Source organism: Crotalus tigris, unplaced genomic scaffold, assembly GCF_016545835.1.
Source record: "Crotalus tigris isolate CLP2741 ecotype Arizona unplaced genomic scaffold, ASM1654583v1 scf7180000020218.1340706, whole genome shotgun sequence".
NCBI classification, from domain to species: Eukaryota; Metazoa; Chordata; class Lepidosauria; order Squamata; family Viperidae; genus Crotalus; species Crotalus tigris.
The window spans coordinates 503,920-525,501 of NW_024097911.1; the positions used below are offsets into that span (position 1 = coordinate 503,920).

General features: G+C 37.9%; 1 protein-coding gene across 14 annotated transcripts in view; it reads left to right on the plus strand.

The window, feature by feature from the left end:
• The window catches only part of HUWE1 (HECT, UBA and WWE domain containing E3 ubiquitin protein ligase 1), a 118,771-nt gene that overhangs the window by 39,359 nt on the left and 57,830 nt on the right, over nucleotides 1-21,582 (plus strand). For 11 of the 14 annotated variants that reach the window (XM_039366001.1, XM_039366000.1, XM_039366002.1 and 8 more), the window contains 15 exons: nucleotides 110-209; nucleotides 2,492-2,592; nucleotides 3,214-3,364; nucleotides 3,450-3,577; nucleotides 4,886-5,026; nucleotides 5,233-5,347; nucleotides 6,015-6,188; nucleotides 6,277-6,378; nucleotides 7,717-7,797; nucleotides 7,989-8,095; nucleotides 9,038-9,215; nucleotides 10,768-10,859; nucleotides 11,043-11,254; nucleotides 18,366-18,423; nucleotides 18,970-19,182. In XM_039366001.1, coding sequence (XP_039221935.1) covers nucleotides 110-209; nucleotides 2,492-2,592; nucleotides 3,214-3,364; nucleotides 3,450-3,577; nucleotides 4,886-5,026; nucleotides 5,233-5,347; nucleotides 6,015-6,188; nucleotides 6,277-6,378; nucleotides 7,717-7,797; nucleotides 7,989-8,095; nucleotides 9,038-9,215; nucleotides 10,768-10,859; nucleotides 11,043-11,254; nucleotides 18,366-18,423; nucleotides 18,970-19,182 — 1,953 coding nt within the window. The remainder of the gene's footprint in view (nucleotides 1-109; nucleotides 210-2,491; nucleotides 2,593-3,213; nucleotides 3,365-3,449; nucleotides 3,578-4,885; nucleotides 5,027-5,232; nucleotides 5,348-6,014; nucleotides 6,189-6,276; nucleotides 6,379-7,716; nucleotides 7,798-7,988; nucleotides 8,096-9,037; nucleotides 9,216-10,767; nucleotides 10,860-11,042; nucleotides 11,255-18,365; nucleotides 18,424-18,969; nucleotides 19,183-21,582) is intronic. The other 3 variants (XM_039366005.1, XM_039366006.1, XM_039366008.1) reach the window with 1 other exon arrangement.

The following is a 21,582-nucleotide window of genomic DNA, read 5'->3' on the forward strand; positions in this document are numbered from 1 at the left end:
TTCCATACTTCGTTGACATATATAGTTCAGATGGTAGGTCTTGATGGTATGTGGTATATCTAATTATGTTTGGTGCTTATAAAATCATTGCAATTTAATTTTCTTGTAGATGCTGCTGTTTACACACATTCGCTTGGCCCACGGCTTTTCCAATCATAAAAAGCGGTTGCAAGCTGTCCAGGCCAGACTGCATGCCATTTCTATATTAGGTGAGGATGTTAGCGTGTGTTTTTTTGTTTTTTTTTACTCTGGGTAATGCTAGGATTGAGACCGTGAGTTTATGCAAAGAGAATTGGGGGTATCTTTAAACTTGAGAACCTTAATTCAAATTCTAGATTGCTTTTTTAGAAACTTACCTTGATATAACAATTGAAAAAGAACAACCCAAAGAAATAACTGAACATATCTAGCAAAATTTGAAACAGACATTCTTTGACCTAAATGAGAAGTTCCCAAGTACAGGTCGTTCTCGACTTGCAACAGTTTGTTTAGTGACCTGTCAAAGTTACAACAGCACATGACTTATGACCGTTTTCCACATTTATGACTGTTGCAGCATCCCATGGTCATGTAATCAAAATCTCGGTGCTTGGCAATTGATTCATAGTTATGACGGTTGCAGTGTGCCAGGGTCATGTGATCACCTTTTGCGACCATATAACAAGCAAAGTCAATGGGGAAATCAGATTCCCTTAACAACCATATTACTAACTTAACAAGTGCAGTGAATCACTTAACAACTGGCAAGAAAAATTGTAAAATGGGGCAAAACTCACTTAACCAATGTCTCACTTAGCAACCTCAATTTTGGGCTCAGTTGTCATAAGTCGGGGACTATCTTGTAATTCAAGCCCTATGAGAGGAAGTATTCCAAAGTCAAAGGTCAGCTTCAAGATATAACCAGAAATGTTTAATTAACAGACAGTTGATTAACTTTTTTTGGTATTGAGATCATCGAATGTGGCCAGTCTAAGTTAGTAATTGTGTATTGCTATAATTATAATTGAAAAAAGAGGGAAAAAATCTGATTTATCTTGGTCTGATTTTTTTTAAACAAAAACTCATTTTGACAGGTGTGTAGACTTTCTACATCCTCTGTAAGTAGTTTAAAGTAGTCTCATGGCGTGTGGTAGTATTCTCACTTGAAACAGGTGGTCTATGACTTACAACTGTTTGTTTAATGATCATTCAAAGTTATATTGGCACTGAAAAAAGTGACCTACAAGCAGCACTCATACGAGCGTTGCAGTATCTCCCCACGGTCACGTGATCAGAATTTGGACACTTGGCAGCCAGCATGTATTTGTGATTATTGCAGCATCCTGGGGTCATGTGATCACCATTTGTAACCTTCCCAGCTGTTTGTTTGACAAGCAGAGTCAATGGGGGAAGCTAGATTTGCTTAACAACTACCTGATCCACTTAACAATTGCAGTGATTCACTTAACAGCTGTGGCAAAAAAAATTTTTTTTTGTTTTTTTTAACCAGGCGTGACTCACTTAATAATCACTTTGCTTAGAAAGGAAAATTCTGGTCCCAATTGTGCTTGTAAATTGAGAACTACCTAGTATTACTTTCCATTGTTAAGGCACATTATGACATTAGCCAAACTCTCTTAATAGTAATAATATTTAGCTGGTGTACCTGATGAAAGGAAATCCTTATAACAGGACATAAGGATATAAATCCTTGTATTCTTTTATCTAAGACAGACATGTCAAACTCGCAACGTCACGTGACGTCGTGCAACGTATCAGGACAGTCTTGCCATTGCTGGCAATGGGGTGGGCGCGACTTCCACGTGATGTGTCTGGCCCACGGGCCGGCAATTTTTCACCCCTGATCTAAGAGGAGGAGTAATTTAAGAACCCAAGGCTACTAATCTGTTTTTGCAAGAGAGCGTGATAAGATGTTCTCCCAGCCCAAGATTAGTAGAATAATACAATATGTTTTACTGCAACTGGGTTCAGGTTTTTACAAGTCTCTACAGTTTAATGCTAATTCCAAACACCTGAACTTGCAAAAAATAATTCCTGCCAGTCAAACATCACATGCTGCCTAACATTGCCAGTGGCCTCTTGTGGAGTCATTAGGATAACATGGAAGAGAAAATTTGAAAAAAAAAATAAATAAATACAAAGCTTCCATGTTACAAGGTGATTCTCGCTCTTTGTTTTTTTTTTAATACCAGGACACCAGTTTTAATTTGACCTTTAAAATGTTGGTTGTTAAGATGTACTTCATATATTTCTTGTGTTCCTTCATAGATATCGTGACTAAATCTGTGTGACAAAAATATAAAAACCTATCACACTTTCATCTTTCATTCCTTGCATTCTCTGGGAACAGCTGATATATAGCTCCAAGAGTAGAAGTTTATGTTACTAGAAGTAAAAAGTACTCACTCAGTTGACGTAATACTTGGATTTGCTTTTTCTCTCTATCCTTTAACTACAGAAAATTGTTAACGGCCTACCTCTTTTTCCACAGTATACTCAAATGCTTTGCAGGAATCTGCCAACAGCATACTATACAATGGGTTGATAGAAGAGTTAGTGGATGTGCTGCAAATTACAGATAAACAATTAATGGTAAGTGTATTTATCCAGCTGAGTTTTGGCAAAGAAAAATTGCTGCTCAATTGGTACCAAACTGGACTGAGCGACTATTGACTTTCTTAGATGTTTCCTGCTTTATTTTAATTATTTATCATCAGAAACCAAATACACAGATGATTTAAAGCAAATGAAAAGTGCAAGGCAAATAAAAAAGGCAGTTAGGATTAATTTTTAAAATCTTCTGTACCGTGAGAACTAATCCAAAACCCAGTAGCAAGAATATTTATTGGTTAATAGTCCTTTTCAGCAATTGCAGTTAAACTTAGCAATTCTGGAAGTTAACAGCTGACTGATTTATCTTATAAGATTGTATTCTGCTCTTCCAGTCTCACCAAATAATTAACTCTTGGAGGCATTTTTAAATTATGTTCTGAAGTTTGATAAAACAGATACTGGACTATGATCCTTCTTTCCTGATTGTTGGCACATGTTAAAGAGTTTTACCTGTTTATTTACTGATCCATCTATCCATCTCCCTCTCTGCCCCCCCCCCAAAAGTAGGGAAGATTTTCAAAGATTACTGTGGAATTTATATTATAGTATAAGGTAACCACAATCTATATACATGTCTATGTCTCATTTTTTCCTGGACAGGATATTAAAGCTGCCTCACTGAGGACATTAACTTCCATTGTGCACTTGGAACGGACTCCAAAACTCAGCAGTATTATTGACTGCACTGGAACAGCTTCCTACCATGGATTTTTACCAGTACTAGTCAGGAACTGTATACAGGCCATGATTGGTCAGTAGCTGTGTGTTTTAGAAGCAATTAATATATTTTGCTAAATTTTGGAATGTGTAATGGTGTTCCCTCTCCCTTTCTTTAGATCCCTCTATGGAGCCATATCCCCACCAGTTTGCCACAGCGCTCTTCTCATTCTTATATCACTTGGCAAGCTATGATGCAGGAGGGGAAGCTCTTGTCTCATGTGGCATGATGGAAGCCTTACTGAAGGTAACGTTTTCTGTTTGTGAAGTTGACTAAGGAAAGTAAATGAAAATTCCACACCTCATGCTTTCTGATATGCTGAAATAAAATAATGTGATGTGTAGGTATCAGTGTTCTCTGTGTGTACACACATACCCTTCCTCGCTAGTTTCATCCGGTAGAATGAAGACTTGTAAATCTTGAACAGCAGTCAAAGGAATTTTTTTCCAAGTTATATAATTTGGGCTGTTTAAAGTCTGGGCCTCTGAAGCAGAGCAGTTAACTTATGTCAGATACTCTCTCACATAAAAAGAGCCCAAGTCATAAGATCATTTGCTGGCTTTATCTGCCACAATTGATTTTTATGTATTAGCTATTTTTTAAAGAATTAAATATTATCAACTAACCAAATAATATACCTTTTACTTGCTATTATCAAAGCTTGTATGATAAAATGCAATAATAAACTCATAGACATAAGTTTAAAATGAAGATCACAACCGTTTGTTTTATTTAAGAGACTTGTATGCCTGCCGTCCTATGTGCTACAATTCTGAGTGGCTCACACCAACAGTGATTAAAAACATCAAAAAGACAATTAAAAATCAACAACCCCCCAAAAAACTTCCAGTACTGTGAGTTCAGACACCTACATACTTGCAGCTCCTACTTAAGGAGTATGTAGGAGTTGCAAATACATAGGTATCTGAATTCACAGCAGTGAACAACCCTGTTCATTACCTCGGTATTAACTGGTTCATGCTCTTCATAAGGATGATGATGATGATGGAAGGGACCTTGGAGGTCTTCTAGTCCAATCCCCTGCTCAGGCAGGAAACCCTATATACCATTTCAGACAAAACTGATAACTGAGCTCAGACAAGCCTCAGGTATTTCCATGCAAACTCCCTAGTTAGAGTCCAGCTCTGAGCAAAGTTGATTTTGTCCAACAGTTGCTGAGAATATTTCTCACAGTAGCTCTGCAAGTGTTCCCCTGGCCCCTCTTTATCCATAAGGGGCTTGGTCACTGAAACAGGGCTGCTGATCAGCTGTCTGTGAATATAGACTGGAGAAATGGAGTTTTTTCACTGCTCAAAAAGGCTCTTACCTGTCTTTGTCTGGTCAGGTTCAGTCTTTATTTTTTACCTTTGACATTCCAGGCATCTCTTGTTTTGAGTTGCGTGTCTTAAATGAAGCTTCTTTGGTGCATGATTATTATGTGGAGGGTGGTGTTTTTTCTAGAGCACTAAATGTTTATTAATATCAAAAACTGGTGTTTAAATGAGTCAGTCCGTTAGTTTAGAGGTCTGTTTTCAAATCCTTTTTCCCCCATAGGTGATCAAGTTCTTGGGGGATGAACAGGACCAGATCACTTTTGTGACCAGAGCAGTCCGTGTTGTGGATTTAATTACAAACCTAGACATGGCAGCCTTCCAGTCACACAGTGGCCTCTCTATCTTCATCTACCGACTAGAGGTAGGATATTTTTTATTAGAGGTTTGGCCCTTCAATAAGCATACTTTTCAATTTTTAGTGGTGAGTTAATACTTATTTGTAATGCAATTTATCTTAAAGTCTATCATTCCAGCCAAAAAATTAAATATCTTTTTGTTTTGGAGTATAGTAGCTTCTCAGGTTTCACATATTATTGTTGTTGTTGTTTTTTGTAACTCCTTTTCTAGCATGAAGCAGACCTGTGTCGGAGGGAATGTCCTTTTGTAATAAAACCAAAGATCCAGAGACCTGCTGTTTCCACTGTTACACAGGAGGGTGAAGAGATGGAGACAGATGTAGAAGGCAAATGATACCCCTAATTATACTTACTTCTTTTTATTAATGTATCCAAACTGTGTTAAACAAAGGAAATTTAGTGGATAACATCCATAAAACAGTTTTATTTATTTTAACTGTAATTCAGTATATTTCTGTTAGTTGTTTCAACTGATTAAATTTTAAAATGAAATAAGTTTGGAAACAAATATACAGTTCCGTTATGCCCTCTTTAAAGTTGCATTTTGAAATGAAACAAAACCACCTGAATTGTAAAGGAGAAGATAAACTTCACACCTGTTTTTCATATGGAATTGTTATTTAAATGTGACAAAAGTGAGAAATCATAACATCCTTGGCAAATAATTATACATTTAATTTATTTTAAAGAAATCAGTTTAGTTTTTATCCTAGCGCTGTCATTTTTTGGGAACTGACTACTGTATTGAAAAGTCATGTGCAATCCTCAGACTGAAAAAGGTTATATATGGGTGTCTTAGATGGACTGATACCCCAACGTGGGGTAGAACTAACTGTTCTGCCTCATCAAAACCTCTTTTTTAAATTCAGATTGTCCCTTTAATGGGTGTTGACTAGAACATTTTTTTTGTTTATTTGTACATAGTTTCTTGATGTCAGATTGTATCGTAAGATTTCTTTTGTTTCAAATTGGCTCAACTTTTTATATCCCCAGTTTCTGATGTAGCCATGGAAAGTAGCCCTGGGCCTTCCACCTCTGGTGAGAATCGGCAAGAAGTTGTGGTTGAAACACAAGCTTCAAATGCCACCACTCCCAGCAGCAGCAGCAGCAGCAGCAGTAGCAGCAGCAGCAGCAGCAACACAAACACCGTAATTTCACCCCGAAGTGGTGTGTAATGATTCTTACAGAAAATTGCTTTGTTTTCAGATTATTTGCTATTCACTGATTTCATTTCTGGTTGTTCTCCCTATTTCAGGAGTCCAGTGCATCCCTCAGCGAGCAGCACTTCTGAAGTCTATGTTGAATTTCCTAAAAAAGGCCATCCAAGACCCAGCTTTCTCAGATGGCATACGTCATGGTGAGATTCCCTAATCCTGTCTTTCCTTTGAGTTCTTTGACGGCATGCTCTTCTCTCACTGTTGCATGTAAATACTGTATATGCCGGCATATTAGGCGACCCGGCGTATAAGACGACCCCCGTCTTTATCGCCGAGTCGCCTTCCTAGAATGTCGTCTTATACGCCGGAAACTACTAGTATTTCCAGTGTATAAGACGACTCAGCGTATAAGACGACCCCCGTCTTTGGCGCCGAGTTTAGCGCTTCCGGAAGTCGTCTTATACGCCAGCATATACGGTACTACTAGCTTACCTTAATAAAATCTGGAACAGCAGGTGGGGGCTGTGGCCATGAAGACCTTATTCCAGCTAAGACTGGTGCACCAATTACATCATTATCTAGAACAGGCATGTTCATTCATACTTTTGCTCCCTCTTACTCTACTTCTTTATAATTGAGCATGTTCAGAATTCTGTGGTCGGGCTGGGTGAGCAGAATCTATAAGTAACAGACAGTCTCAACGTTAATCATTCTTAGCTGTATAGAGCTTTATAGGTGATGATCAGTACCTTGAATTGCACTCATAAACTTACTGGTAGCCAGTGCAATCCCCGCAGCAATAGTGTTCCATAGCATAATGAGATAAACTGCTATAGGCCATTGTCATTTGCAAAACTAAAGTGTCTGGATGGTCTTCAAGTACAGCCGCACATTTTCTATAGATGCTTCCCTTCTCTAGAGCAGTTTGCCCACCCACCCATACCACTGGACAAAGGAAGCCTCCAGTCCTGGCTATCAGAAGCTTCTAAAAACCTGGCTGTTCTGGAAGGTTTTGGGGATGACTTGTATTATTGTGTTTTTTAAATTATTGTTGCATTGGCTGTGTCTGTGGTTTTTGTATACCACTTAGAGTTGTCTTCATTTATATAAATTTATAAGTAAAAAAACTAAAACATCCCCTTTTGGGAGAGGGGAATGTTTCCATCCATTGATTATAGTTTGGCTCCACTTTGAAAACACGAATTCTTGAGTTTTCTAATAATCGGTTTTGAAGCTTTTATCATGGAAAGCTCTAGAAGTGAACAATTCTTAAAGCTAAAGAACTTGCTAGATGATATTCCATATAATTGGGGAGAAGATTTTGTTGCTAAATTTTTTAATAAGTGTTATGACTAGCAAAATGTATAATTGTTTATCACTTTTAATGATAGAAAAAAACATACATGTTTTGCTCTAAGAAGTTTTAGGTCATAAAAGTGTACTTTTCTGGTGCAGAATTTTGAATGAAGTATATACAATTCTGAGTGTATGTGATTTCTAAACTGTTTGGCTGGCCTGTTATTTTCCTCTTCTTGCAGTGATGGATGGCTCTTTGCCTACCTCTCTGAAACATATTATCAGCAATGCAGAATATTATGGACCCTCACTCTTTTTACTCGGTAGGTATGATTTACATTTAAGAAGGAATTCGTGTCTTGCATGTTTCATCAGTCTACACTCCTCTTGATTTCTCTCCTTGGGCTGTGCTAAATTAAGACGATGCCTTGCAGCCTGGCTGCCAAGATTCCCTTTCTGCCTAGAAAGTCTGAACTGTGAATGACTTGCATCGTTCTGTGCTTTTTCTTGACAGCCACTGAGGTGGTAACAGTCTTTGTATTCCAAGAGCCTTCGCTGCTGTCCTCCCTACAGGACAATGGCCTAACAGACGTCATGCTGCATGCTCTCCTTATTAAAGATGTAAGTGTCTTTTGGATTATATCTGGTTTTCTGTAAAAACATTTCAACTGCTTTCTTTTATATTTGAAATGTTGGAAAATTCTAAGAAATATTGGAATAACACTTATTTCTGGAACTTCAAAAGAGCTCACTGAACATGGATAATAGGATTTTATATGATTGGATGGTGCTATTGTACTAGCATTTAGAAGGTACTCTGGTTATACATATTATGGATAGGCTCGTATTTGCAAATACATCATTTGTTAACATATTTTCTTTGTTTTCAAACTGAAGAAGAAAGATGAGAGGGGAAAAACAATCTGGATAATTTCCCATTTTACCTCACTCAGCGTTGGGAAGCATCCGGCCCAGGCAGAGGAGAGGTCTAAGCACAGAATTAGCCTCTAGTCCTTGTGCAGCTCAAAAGAGATCCAGAATTGACCTTCATTAAGCTCTATGGAACCTTATCTATCTGTTCCCAGGCTAACATTCGCAGTTTGGGGAGATTCCTGTATAATAGGCAAAATATAATAAAGTACACTTTCTTACACTTTATTGAACTCTACACATACGGGTTTGGTGCCTGGCATTTAGCTTCTTCATTCTTACCCTTATTTTCCAATTTCCACTCTTGAATCTGTATTCGTACTTAAATAGGTAGCCAGACATAACTTTGGGGGGGTCCTATAAAGCTGCTGCTTTTCAAATTCTTGCTGTTTCGTCTTCGCATAGGAATACATTTCCTTCTCCACAGCAAAAGTATTTCTTTCCCATTTTCTTCTGTCGTGCCACTTTTCGGGATACTTTGTAAAGGTAGACTGCATTCGAAATGGAATTAGTCTTGTCTGTTTATATTAATCATAACTTCAAATATGGAGTTCGCTGAAAATATACCCTGAGTAGCATGACTGTAAGATGATGACCCTTTTGGTACTGTTTTGTATCTGTGTCTCCTGACAGGTCCCTGCCACTAGAGAAGTTCTGGGTTCTCTCCCCAATGTCTTCAGTGCTCTGTGCCTGAATGCCCGGGGACTTCAATCCTTTGTTCAGTGTCAACCTTTTGAGCGTCTCTTCAAGGTCTTGCTCTCTCCAGACTATCTCCCTGCAATGAGGAGGCGGCGTAGTTCAGATCCACTTGGTGAGTTAAATTGAAGAGTGATTATACCAGCAATTTTGCTCGTTCTTCACCTCCTACTGAGCTTGATGTTGGATGTCGTCATCTCCATCCATTAGAAACAAGGTTAATTCTAGATAAAAAAAAACAGAGGAAGTTTGAAGGTATATCCGACTTCTGCTCTGTAGTGTGCTGGAGATGTGTTAAACTACGACCATAATGCTGTGGCTTGGAATGGTATAAATTGGGAAATATAATTCCTTAAAGTCCCAAATTTGTCTTATCCTGGCAGTTGGCTGGAATGATTAAATTGGGCAGTGGCTCACCTAACGTTTTTGGAGGGCTGGAGGGTCTTAATAGGTAGAGCCTCACTGGTGAAATCTAGTGGTCTCTCCCTCCCCCCGGGTTTTGACTGCGTGGTGTTTTGTTTTTAAATGTAGAATTTTATATAGAAGTATACTTGTCACGTGCTTTCTTGCTCAGAATGGCAGAAATTGGGAATTGGGGAAAAAAGGTCTGGGACCTTGGGGACTTGAGTCTGCCATCTCAAGTGACTAAATTCACTCAACTCACTAAACCAAAATCAAGAAATTATATTATTGCCTAGTACAGTATATGAACCCAGTCATGGATCCAGCTGTTAAGCTTTCTAGCTGATATATACACACTGTTTATATACGGTCAACTTTAGGGAGTTTCATAGAAGACTGAATATGCTATTATTTCTAATGCACAAACGTCATTGGAATTATATTTATTTTTATAATTTATAAGGCTGCCAAACTCTACAATGATTCTGGGCCCAAGACACTCATATGATGCAACTAAAAACAAAAATAACCATTCAAATACTAGGGGAAAAAAAGCAACCATGAAAAGGCAACCTTACACATAGGACCACCCAATCTAACTTAAAGCCTGGAGAAAGAAATGGGTTTTCAGAGCTCTTTTTAAAATGTGGTTAAATTAGGTTAGGCGTGAAAGTATATGATGCCATAGTTGTGAATATGTGTTACTGCTGCACTCACCCTAATGAGTCCCCATGAAATTTAGCTAAAACTTGTATTCAGCTTTTCTGTGAATAATCCCCCATAGAATTACAAAAAAGTATAAGAAAAACCAGCATTAAAAATCATTAAGGAAACAAAAAATTCTTATAGAACCGTCTACTTATTCAAACCTAGGAGTTTTTAAAAGTTTAGCTGTTCACCTAGAAAAAAAGCAAGGAATAGATTTTCCATTTTTATTTTTCAGAGAAAGTAATTTTGATACTTCAGGCAAGGCAGCCATTTTTGCATTTCCATACATGTTGCTTTCTTGGCTCCTCGCTTCTGTAGCATGCAGGTTCGACAGTTGAAATTTGCAAACAGTTTTTGAAAACAGTTCCAAATAGAGCATGTTCCATCTTAGAATATTATGGTCATATCTGATTATTGGTAAGCCTCCTACTTTAGAGCTGTTGGGTTATACACTGTAGGGCTGCTTCATGCCAAGTGCAATAATGCCTCATGTAGTGACTTCAGTTCTTTAAGATTGCTTATATATCTTGCATTTCCCACTCCCGTGTTTATTCTAGGAGATACTGCTTCCAATCTTGGAAGCGCTGTTGATGAGCTCATGAGACATCAGCCCACACTCAAGACAGATGCTACCACAGCCATAATTAAGGTAAGAGGCCAGCAAAATTCCCCTTGCTATACAGCACTGTTTTATAACTGTCAATCCAGCTTACTTCTCAAGGTAAGCATTTACCTGTTATTTGATTACTTAAAAAAAATAATCTAACTTGAAATACAGTACTGTAATTCTAGTCGAAAGAGTGCCAACATGTTTATATACACTTTTCTGCAGCTACTGGAAGAGATCTGTAACCTGGGCCGAGATCCCAAGTATATTTGCCAAAAGCCCTCAATTCAAAAGGCTGATGGAACAACTACTGCTCCTCCACCTCGTTCCACTCATGCAGCTGAGGAGGCCTCCAGTGAGGATGAAGAAGAGGAGGAAGTGCAAGCCATGCAAAGCTTCAATGCCACACAGCAGAGTGAGACAGAATCTAGTCAACAGTGAGTAAATGAGGCTAAAAGGAACAGCAGGGGACAGCTTGTTTTGCCAGAATAGCCAAATATACCTTACTCTGCTCTTTCAGGCTACCAGCTTGGATGGAAGTGAGGGTTCTCTGACAAGAAATGGGGCAGTAATTTTTGTGTATGACAATTCTGATGAGGTTCCAGAAAACCTCTGACATTATGCCTGGGAAATTAAGGGTCTTCAGAATTTTTTTCCCCCTCCAGCAAAAACCTCATGCCACAAGGAAAATGCTTTTGAAAAAGAGGAATCTCAAAAGTGGTGGGATATTACAAAGAAGGATGGGAATAAACTATTTATACTCAGCTTCCACTGAACCTCATGTTTGTCTCAGGTTAGCTACTAGTACAGTTGCTGCTTATGGCTAAAAAGGTTTGTGCATAAATTTGGCTGTCCACTCCAGTACAGTATACAAAACAGAAAATGCACAAGATCACTCATGTGTTAGTAGTATGTACATTTTACTGTGGGTAATCTCTGAAAAGGGCATAAAACATTTTGAAGTAATGCCCGGGATTTCATTTAATGCTGCATTCCAAATGAATTAAGGAAGTACTGAGACTCACAGTTAAATAAGAGTGAGGAAATATGAGTGTTTGTCTACTTTTATTGCATCCATAGATTGCCAACCAGCAGCTTTATTTTAGTCACTCCTGGGTAGGGAAGGACCAGGGAAGCACCTATAAGGCTGCAATGAAGATTATTGTAGGCATCTGTTAGATGAACTCTCTCGAATCCTGTGCAGTTCCTGTGAACTTGACTGAGGAATGGTGTAACTCTGTTGCCTGTCATTTGAGCTTGTTAGTTCTGAGGAAGTGGACAGGGCTTTTAGGACTATAAGTGTAGTAACTGTGTTCTAGATCCATGTTTTTTCTGGTTGGTCAAGGATCCTGGGAGGGGAAATGAGGTTGGGTCCTTGTGGTGAATGCATCCCTAAGAGAGAGGATGGTTCCACCAGTTTTGAAAGAGATGTTGATTCAAGAAATCATTGTTAGAGCCAATGGAGCTGGATAGTTTTTGCCCCCTCTCTAACCTTTTTAGACAGGGTTATTGAGAAGGTGGTTACATTGTGTTTTCAAAGGTCACTGGAGGAAAAAGATTATCTGAAGCTTGTTCAGTCTGGTCTTAAATGGAATATAGCATTGAGGCTGCATTGACTGCACATTTTGATGACCTATGAAGGTCTTTGGATTGGGGAAGCTGTACTGGTTTTCAGGTGATGGCACTTGACTGGGCTATTTGTGGGACCACCTATCTCTGATTATTTCTGCCCATATCACTCACTCGGTCATACAGAGTAAACATGTTCCTAGTCCCATCTCTGAGACGGTGTCATTTAATAAGATTTTGACAATATGCCTTCTCTGTTGCTATGGTTGTCTTTTGAAATGAGCACCTCCAGTTTGAGTGAGAGCTTGTTATTCAATAGAAGATAGGCAGCTACATAAATGTTTTAAATTAACACATGAATATTCTGATATGTCTATGATTGTTCTTTATTGGTTTTATATTTTTTGTTTAATTCTGGTTGTTGTTTTTATTTTGTGTATGCTACCAAACTCATAAATTATGTGTCCAGTAGCCTTTATGCATTTCTTTATTTCTTGAAACAAACAAAACAGCTGCAGTAGATCTCCAAATTTTGTGGCTGCACTGTTTCATCCCATTTCCAGAAAAGGGTATATTTTTCCTTGAAAATAATCATTATTGGTAAATTTGATATTACAATCTTTTGCTTTCTCAGTACTATCTATATTAAAAGAGCAAAGACGTGCACTTCATCTTCCTGAGACTAAAAGAATCTGAGTTTCTTTTAGAAATCTGGTAGATGCTTTGGGGTTTTCATGTCTGAAGTGGTTTTGGAAGTTGCAGCTTCTGTATAGTGTTGTATATATTTTTCTATTTTGCTTTAAATTGGGCTACATAGATTCACAATTCAGATTATTCATTCTGGAATTTTTTTTATTCTTTTTTCACCATACAATCAAAAAAACACATTTTTTTCCTTTAGCAGAACTGTGTTATACATCTCCTATATATTATTTACAGTTTATTTACATCAGTAATCATATCTTTCTCTTTCTCTATTCTAGCCAATTATAACATTTGTTCCATATTTCATTAAAATCTGTTGCCTCCTTGTCTTTTAATTCTAGCGTAAGTTTATTCATTTCTGCGCATTCTAGAATTTTGTGTATGATCATATCGTTTGTAGGTATTTTTTTCACCCTTCCAACACTGAGCATATACTATGCGGCCTGCTGTTAATATATGTATAATAATGTATTGGAGTTGTTTTTCCATCTTTAAATTTATTATACCCAAAAGAAATAGTTCTGGTTTGAGTTCAATTTGCACCTTAGTTATCTCCTGTATCCAGTTCTTAATCCGTTCCCAATAGGTCTTTGCTTTAGGGCATATTTTTTTAAAATGATAATTTATATAAAAAAAAGGGGTGGAAAAGAAAAAAAAAGAGTATCCCAGTAAGGTCAAAGAACTTGAAAGTATATAGTTAACTTTGTTAATAAAAATGGTGATAGTTTACAAAGATTATTAGGTGCAAATAGAAATACATACTATTCCCACAGCAAGGAAGATAAAACAGGAATGGTTAAATTGATCATCCTATTCAAAGAGGAGAACATATTTGAGTATGTTTTACATTTGGATATCACTTCTGGATTTTATGCTTATGATGAAAAAAGAATGAAATTGACTTTGGTTTTGTCATTTAGATAGATCTGTTGTTATAGAAATGTTTTTTTTATATATATAATTATATATTAATGTGCACTATATATAGTTATATATTAATGTGTAAAAACAAAAAGTTGAAACTAGAGTGTTTTTATCTTGTACTATGCTAAAAAGAGTTGGAGGTCAACGCCCTTTTTTTTTCTTTTTCCCTTGTATCTCACACCTTCTCTTCCCCTCTCCTTTTCCCTCCCTTAATTTCGTATTTCTATTTTTCCTGGTATTTTATATATAAATAAAATTAAAAAAAGAAGAAAGGATAACTTATAAAAAGGACAAAAAGCAAATATAATGACAATGAATTCATCCTTTATTTCTTTTTCTTCTTTGAGGAGGAAATGTAAAAATCACTTGGTCAAAACAGCTGAAGTGATAATTTAATTAGATTTCAAATCTGGCTAGATATGAGGATCTTTCATACGCATATTAGGAAATAAATTTCAGTTTTTCAGTGGAACCCTGTTTGCAAATAAATGTGAATTATCCCCTCCTTCTCTATGTCTTTCTAGTATGTTATAGGTCAGTGATGGCGAACCTTTTAGAGACTGAATGCCCAAACTGCAACCCAAAACCCACTTATGCATCGACAGGTGCCGGGTGGATGTGGCCAATTGGGTGGTGTGGCCCATTGGGTGGGCGTGGCTGCGGTGGTAACAGCAGACTGATGGGACTAAAAAGTTCAATCAATCAATTCCAACTTTGCAAGATTTTTTTTTCCCACGAGAAGTTGAAATTGACTGATTGATTGAATCTTTTATATATATATACACAGCGGAGGCCTAAAGCGAAAAGGTTTTATAAAACCCAGCTGAAGGCCTAGGACTGGGGCGACGGCGTGAGTGCCCACAGAGAGGGCTCTGAGTGCCCACCCTCTGGCATGCCATAGGTTCGCCACCACTGTTATAGGTTTTCATGGGGAGATGCATTTCCTCCCCTCTCCAGAAAGAACCTGTGACAATTTTTATTTTAAAATTTTATATGGCCCCCCATCTAAAGAAATATACATTTGTAATAAAGTATCACTAGCTGTTTTGAGTTGTGAGCAAGACTAGCACATTGATCAAGTATTACTGTTAATTGATTGTATGTTGTTCAAATTTTATTTATGGATTATGTGCCATCAACTTTTTTTTTTCAAAAATTTTACTTCTTGAAAAATTTCTGGTGATTATGATAGATAGACCCTTTCAAATTCAACACAAATTCATTGTATCACTTAGAAATCTTGAGAAATATCAAATTAATTTTCAATGACTATGATGTATTTAATGACATAAGATTTCTGATACTGCAGGAGTTCAACAGGCCTAAAAATGTTTGGCTGCTGATTTTAATTTGTACTCAATATTTGATATATCTCACTGCAGTGTCCAACACTAGTTAACCAGCATTGATGGATTACCTGATACTATTTTTTCATTGTGGCAATGTCCTAGCGAAACCTTTCACCATATTAATCATTTACTGTACTTAGATTTTTGTGAAGGAAGTCCAAGGGTGATTGCAGAAAATGAATCTTCAGTGGCATGTTGTACTTCATGATCTTGTTTGCTGTAAAACATTTGTGAACCAGCTGAATATAGTTTGGTGCTCTGTAGTTGCCAAGAAAATTCTCAACAACATCCTTGAAGGCTTTCCAGACTATTTTCTCTGGCCCTACTAACAGATTCTTGAATGCTTGTCGTTGATTATATATCTGATCTGTGAACCAACAAAAACTCCTTCCTTAATCTTGGCATCAGTTATTCTTGGAAGCATCTGTCTCAAATAACAAAAACTTTCACCTTCCTTGTTCATCGTTTTTCACAATTTTTTTTAATCTGAGTTTTATGTGAAGTGGAGGAAACAATATCTTTGTCAGACCAACAAGTGGTTCAAGTGCCACATTTTTCTATCCTGGAAATAAATTCCTTCAGAGTGGTATTTTTTTTTTTAATGTAATGCTCAGCAGTATCTTGCATAGCTGTCCCATTCATAAATGTAATAATAGTACTTGATGTATACAGGTAGGCAGCATAGCCAGCAGGTACTAAAGAGTGTATATTGCCATTGTGCAACAGTGATCACCTACATTTTTTTCCGTGACAGTTTTGTCTGTCTATAAGCCGTGGTGGCGCATTGGTTAGAATGCAGTATTGCCGGCTAATTGTGTTGACTACCGACTGCCAGCAGTTTGGCAGTTCAAGTCTCACTGGCTCCAGGTTGACTCGGTCTTCCATCCTTCCGAGGTCGGTAAAATGAGGACCGAGACAGTTGGGGGCAATATGCTAACTCTGTAAACGGCTTAGCTGTAAAGCATTGTGAAGCAGTATATAAATCTATGTGCTATTGCTGTCTGTCTGTCTATCACCACATTTAGGAATCGCCCATCTCCCTTTCAGAGGGACTCTAGGCAGCATACAAGTAAAATGTAAAAAACATAAAAACTAAACTTAAAATTTAAAATAGAGGCAAGGCTAATCAAAAGTTGACATTAAAAGTTAATTAAAAGATGGAGGGTGGGCTTTCAGGTTGCTGTATGTTCATCTGTGAAAGTAAATGTCTTATAGTCAAGTATACCATGACATGTTTTAATTCAGGCTGGTCTTGGAAAAATAAGTTCACTGAATTATTAATGTTCACAGAATATCTTCTCTCAAAATCTCTTTTAAGCAAAACTAAATTCATTGGTTTACAAATAGTTTTTGTTTTATTAGTATAACAAATATCAAGCCTTCTTTACTCTTTAAAGTATTAGCTCTAATCAGAAAAAAACAATTTTGGAATTATTAAAGCAGCATTTTCTCCCAGGTTCATTTGACTGCTCCAAAAGCTATTCCTAGTTGTTTCCAGATATGTGTGGAAGCATAGTTACTTTGCTTATGAATCTAGAAAAACACATGGCTATTTTGACAGTTCAAAAGAGATGCTCGTAGGCATTCTTGTGCAATTAAAATAGACTTCTTTTGAAAGATTTGTGCAGCTCTATGAATCAGAAGCTGAAGTTTCATAATACTGTAGAGCAAAAACTATAGAGTTGCTTGAATTAACAGTACTTCAGGAAGCTATGACACAGCAAATGTGATATTTCTGAGGACAAAAAGTTTCCTGGGCCAAGAAATGGGAGTGGGGTGTATTGTCACTTTAAGCATTTTTTAGCAGAGCGCGCCTGCTCTCTGGCACCCTGATCTCAGCTTGTGAGAACCTTGCTGAGAGGCTGTCTTGGCTCACTGTTTGTTTGGCAAAGTCTCCTACAGCTTCTGAGTGCCTGCCAGCTGTTTCTCTGTAAACTTCTGAACTCTGAAGTTTTCTGTCTATGGGACAATTTAACCCCATCAACTCCTCATTTAATGTGCTGGGTGAGGCTGCCAAGGGGAAAAATGCAAAACTGGCACTCGGCATTTGAAATCAGCTAATTCAGGGATATAGTGGTGTTTTGCGAGAAAAGGAAAGCAGAATGGCAGAGAAAAGGCTTGCCCCCCCCCCGTTTTTTTTTTTTTTAATTATAACCAGTTCGTTACCTTAAAGTACCCTGGGTTCAATACTTTTCTGGCTTACAGGATCCCCATTAATCAAAAATTTGTTTTGAATTAAGATTCTGCAACCCTTATATTGCCCTGAATTAAGTAGAGGTAAGATCTTATATTTGTAGGGTCTAGAAACAGTTAATCTTCTCCTAGCTTCAGGGAGGAGGCCATGTTTCTTCTGGCTAAACTAGCAGGGCCGGATTTCCTTTTGGCTTGTCTGCTGCCATGTGGCAGGTGCCTGGTGGGACTAGAGTAGCCCCAATATCCTCCGCTCAACCCTCCCCGCCCTGCATTTTGCTTGCTCCCTTCTTGCTTACATCAGACATTTTCTTCTTTTCCCGACCAAAATCTGTACGGAGCATGCTCTTTACGTCACCGTCCGATTTTTCCCCTTCTCTCCCTCCTGCCTGGCTCCATTTTGCTGCAGAACTCCATGGCGCCTGGCAGTCGACCATTCATGGCTCTTGCCATATTTCCATTTTTTATCCAATTCAAGGCCTTCGGCCAAAATGGATAGTATTGCTTTGTTCCTCCTCTTGCCTTTTCTTGTCCCCCCCCCCCCCAATCCTGGTGCCTTTTGTTATTTTGATGCCACTTTTGGCACATTATTCCCGCAATCTAGGTGCAGAGCTGCCCCGTGGATATTTTTGGTTAAAAGAGGCTGGATGAATAATAGTTTTGTCCCTTTTTTTTTTTACTCTATCTCTTTGGAAAACCTTAATGGAAGAGGGCTTTGCATAAAATCTAAAATGCAAGTGTAGGAGATCATACATGTTCATTGTAAAAAACGTGGAAGATTTGCAGTGATAGTAATTTTCCCTCTTTCTAGGGTGGTTGGGACAGAAGAACGGATACCAATTCCTCTCATGGATTACATCCTTAATGTGGTAAGTTCTTGAACAGTAGGTGGAGCTTAACGTATACTTTTGCAAGATGTTTGTGAAAAGACTTAATATTTTCAGCTGTAACATTGCTGTGAAAATACTTGATAACATTTTCAAACTTTAACAGGGCAGGAGTTCAAAAATGAAATGTCCATATCAAATACTTGTAAAGTTAAAATAATGCTGCTGTGCTGGTTCTGCTGTTCAGTTGGATGGGAGTAGTATCCTTAAATTTAGTTTCAAATATTGAAATAGAAGTGGCTTTACCAGTTTGCATTTTGATTTTGATACTTGTTTATGTATTACAGTATTCTGGAATCTTGTAAGATGGCCCAAAACCTTATTTTTGACCTTAATGTTGTTGCCTCTTAAAAAGTTGGGTGGAGTTAGTCTTGACTGTATATATTCTAGAATCTGTTAAGGAACTACTGAATTAAGAAGTTGTTATGCTTTCCATACCTCTTGATGTAGAATTACATCACTTTGTAGAACTGTAGAAATCTTCATTCTTGTCTTCTCTCTTTTCCCATCATTTTCCTGTCTCCCCAGATGAAATTTGTGGAATCGATCCTCAGCAATAATACCACAGATGACCATTGCCAGGAATTTGTGAACCAGAAGGGTCTGCTGCCCCTTGTGACCATCTTGGGCCTGCCCAACCTGCCCATAGACTTCCCCACTTCAGCAGCCTGCCAAGCTGTAGCTGGAGTCTGCAAATCCATATTGGTAAGGAGGAGAATACAACATTTCCCTTTCCAGAAGGTAATTATCACTGCCATTGAGTTGGAAGTATACACAGACTTCTGGAAATCCTACTCTTAATTCCCCCATGCACCTGTTACAGCAGTGGTTTTCAACCTTTCTAATGCCGCGACCCCATAATACAGTTCCCCATGTTGTGGTGACCCCCAACCACTTATACATCACCGGGTGCCAGGGGCGTGGCCAAAGAAAAAGGGGAAAAAATGGCGGATAGCCTTGTTTGGCGACCCCCATGAAATGGTCATTCGATCCCAAATGGGGTCCCGACCCACAGGTTGAGAACCACTGTGTTTACAGGCTTGTGTGATTGCATCATTGTAGCTGACAGGGCTTGTTAAGTTTGCAAAGTTTATTAGAGGACCATGGTTTTCTTTTTTTCTAGCAATCTTATTCCCTTAGATTCAGAATTGTCCCATATAGTGTATTACCATAAAATGTCTAGGCTAGAAAGAATCCATTAATGGGATGAAGCCATAGAGCTTGTCCAATTAGGATAAGCTCAAAAGGAGAAAAGCAAAGAGGGAAGAAGCAAAGTCTCTGAACATAAAGAACTATATTACCAAGAATATTGTATTTTTGATACCCAGACATTAATGGGTGAAATAGTAAGATTCTCAGTGTCAGTTTATTGGCATGTTTTATTTAAAGTTCAGTTTTACAGCCTTCTACTTGCACATGCACCCCTGAAAGTCTGGGAGTCCTTTACAGTTTTGGATTGGGAATGAATACATTATCAAGGAAAGGGAATCTGTATCCTCCCAGATGTTGCTGAACTGCAACTCTGTGTTGTTGAGTATATTGGCTGGCACTTGTAGGTGTTGTGGTACAATTCACACACACACACCCTCAATTTTTATGGGATAGGGCATCAATGAGCAGTTTTTGCCTGTTCAGTATGAATTTTAGGAACCAAGTAAGGTTCATATAACTGCAAGAATGAATGTATGAAGTGTGCAAAGTATGAACAAAGTAAGTCATATCCATTTCTCTGATTTGCATAATTTATACCAATTGTAAAATTCCTTTTTTGGAATTGTGCAATTTGGGAAATATTAGTTCAGAATTTTAAAACTGACTAATAGTTGGCCTTTATCAGTGGTGGGATTCAGTCAGTTCGCACCACTTCGGCAAAACTAGTAGCTAATTTTTTGTTGCCCAGGCCCAGAATGGACTTCCAGAAGCGGCATCCACACAGAGAACTGGTTGTTCACATATTTGAATCCCACCACTGGCCTTTATGATGAAACTCTTTTCATGGGAGGAGCTATTTTTAGTCAAAACTGCTTTAGCAAGGCATAAGGATTGATTCAAGCAACATGACTGCTGAATGGAGTCCTATGGGGATCCATTTGTACATTACTAGTAATGTCATATTTAGGGATCTGCATAATATTTAGAGGTAATCCTCGATTTACAACCATTCATTTAGTGGACTATTTTTAAAGTTAACGGGACTGAAAAAAAGTGACTTATGATTGTTTTTCACACACAACAACTGTTGCAGCATCCCATGGTCCCATGATCAAAATTCGGACGCTTGGCAACTGACTCGTATTTATGACGGTTGCAGTGTCCCAGGGTCATGTAATCGCCTTTTAGGCTTTCTGACAAGCAAAGACAATAGGAAAGCTAGATTCACTTAACAACCATGCTATTAACTTCACAACTTCACAGTGATTCACTTAACAACTGTCTTGCTTAGTAACATTCTGGTCATAAGTATAGAAGTGCCTATATAAGCGAACCATCATGGAGGTCTCACGTGTCCATGCCAAAACGCTATTTGCCAGAACTCAAGTGTTAGAATCAGGGCCTAATCCTGTAATCTTTGAATAAAAGGCAATTTCTTCTGAAGATGCTTAGAGCACTCCACAGATCATCTGTGTGTGGAAATGTCTGACCACAGACCAAATTTCCTGTTTCTAGGCAGGTTTGAGGTTGATCAAATTCCCCACTGCTACTAATTAAGCATTAATACTCTAATTCTGCTGCTTTTACCCAGGAGCCAATGGCACTATAAAGTTCAAGGAAAAGTGACAATGATGTTTACCCAATCATTGAACCAGCAGGCTCACCGCTTTTGTGCTGGTCATAATATTGCCTCTTCAGAAATCCGCTACAATTGAATAAAAGTGGGTCAGAAAAATCAAAACAATATATCAATCGATTAAGCACCATGAGTAATCCTTCCTTCATTAAAAAAACATTTTTAATATTTAACATAGATCAAATTTTATTTAGCACAGATTTTTTTAAGTGACACTGATTAGCAACCAAAGAGCTAACAGTCTAAGTCTATTGTGTTAATAGTATCCCAACAAGGTAGCCTACTCTGAAATTGCAAGGAGTCAAGCAGTAGGGCAGGTTCAGTGCTATTTTGTATCATTGGCAAGACTAACC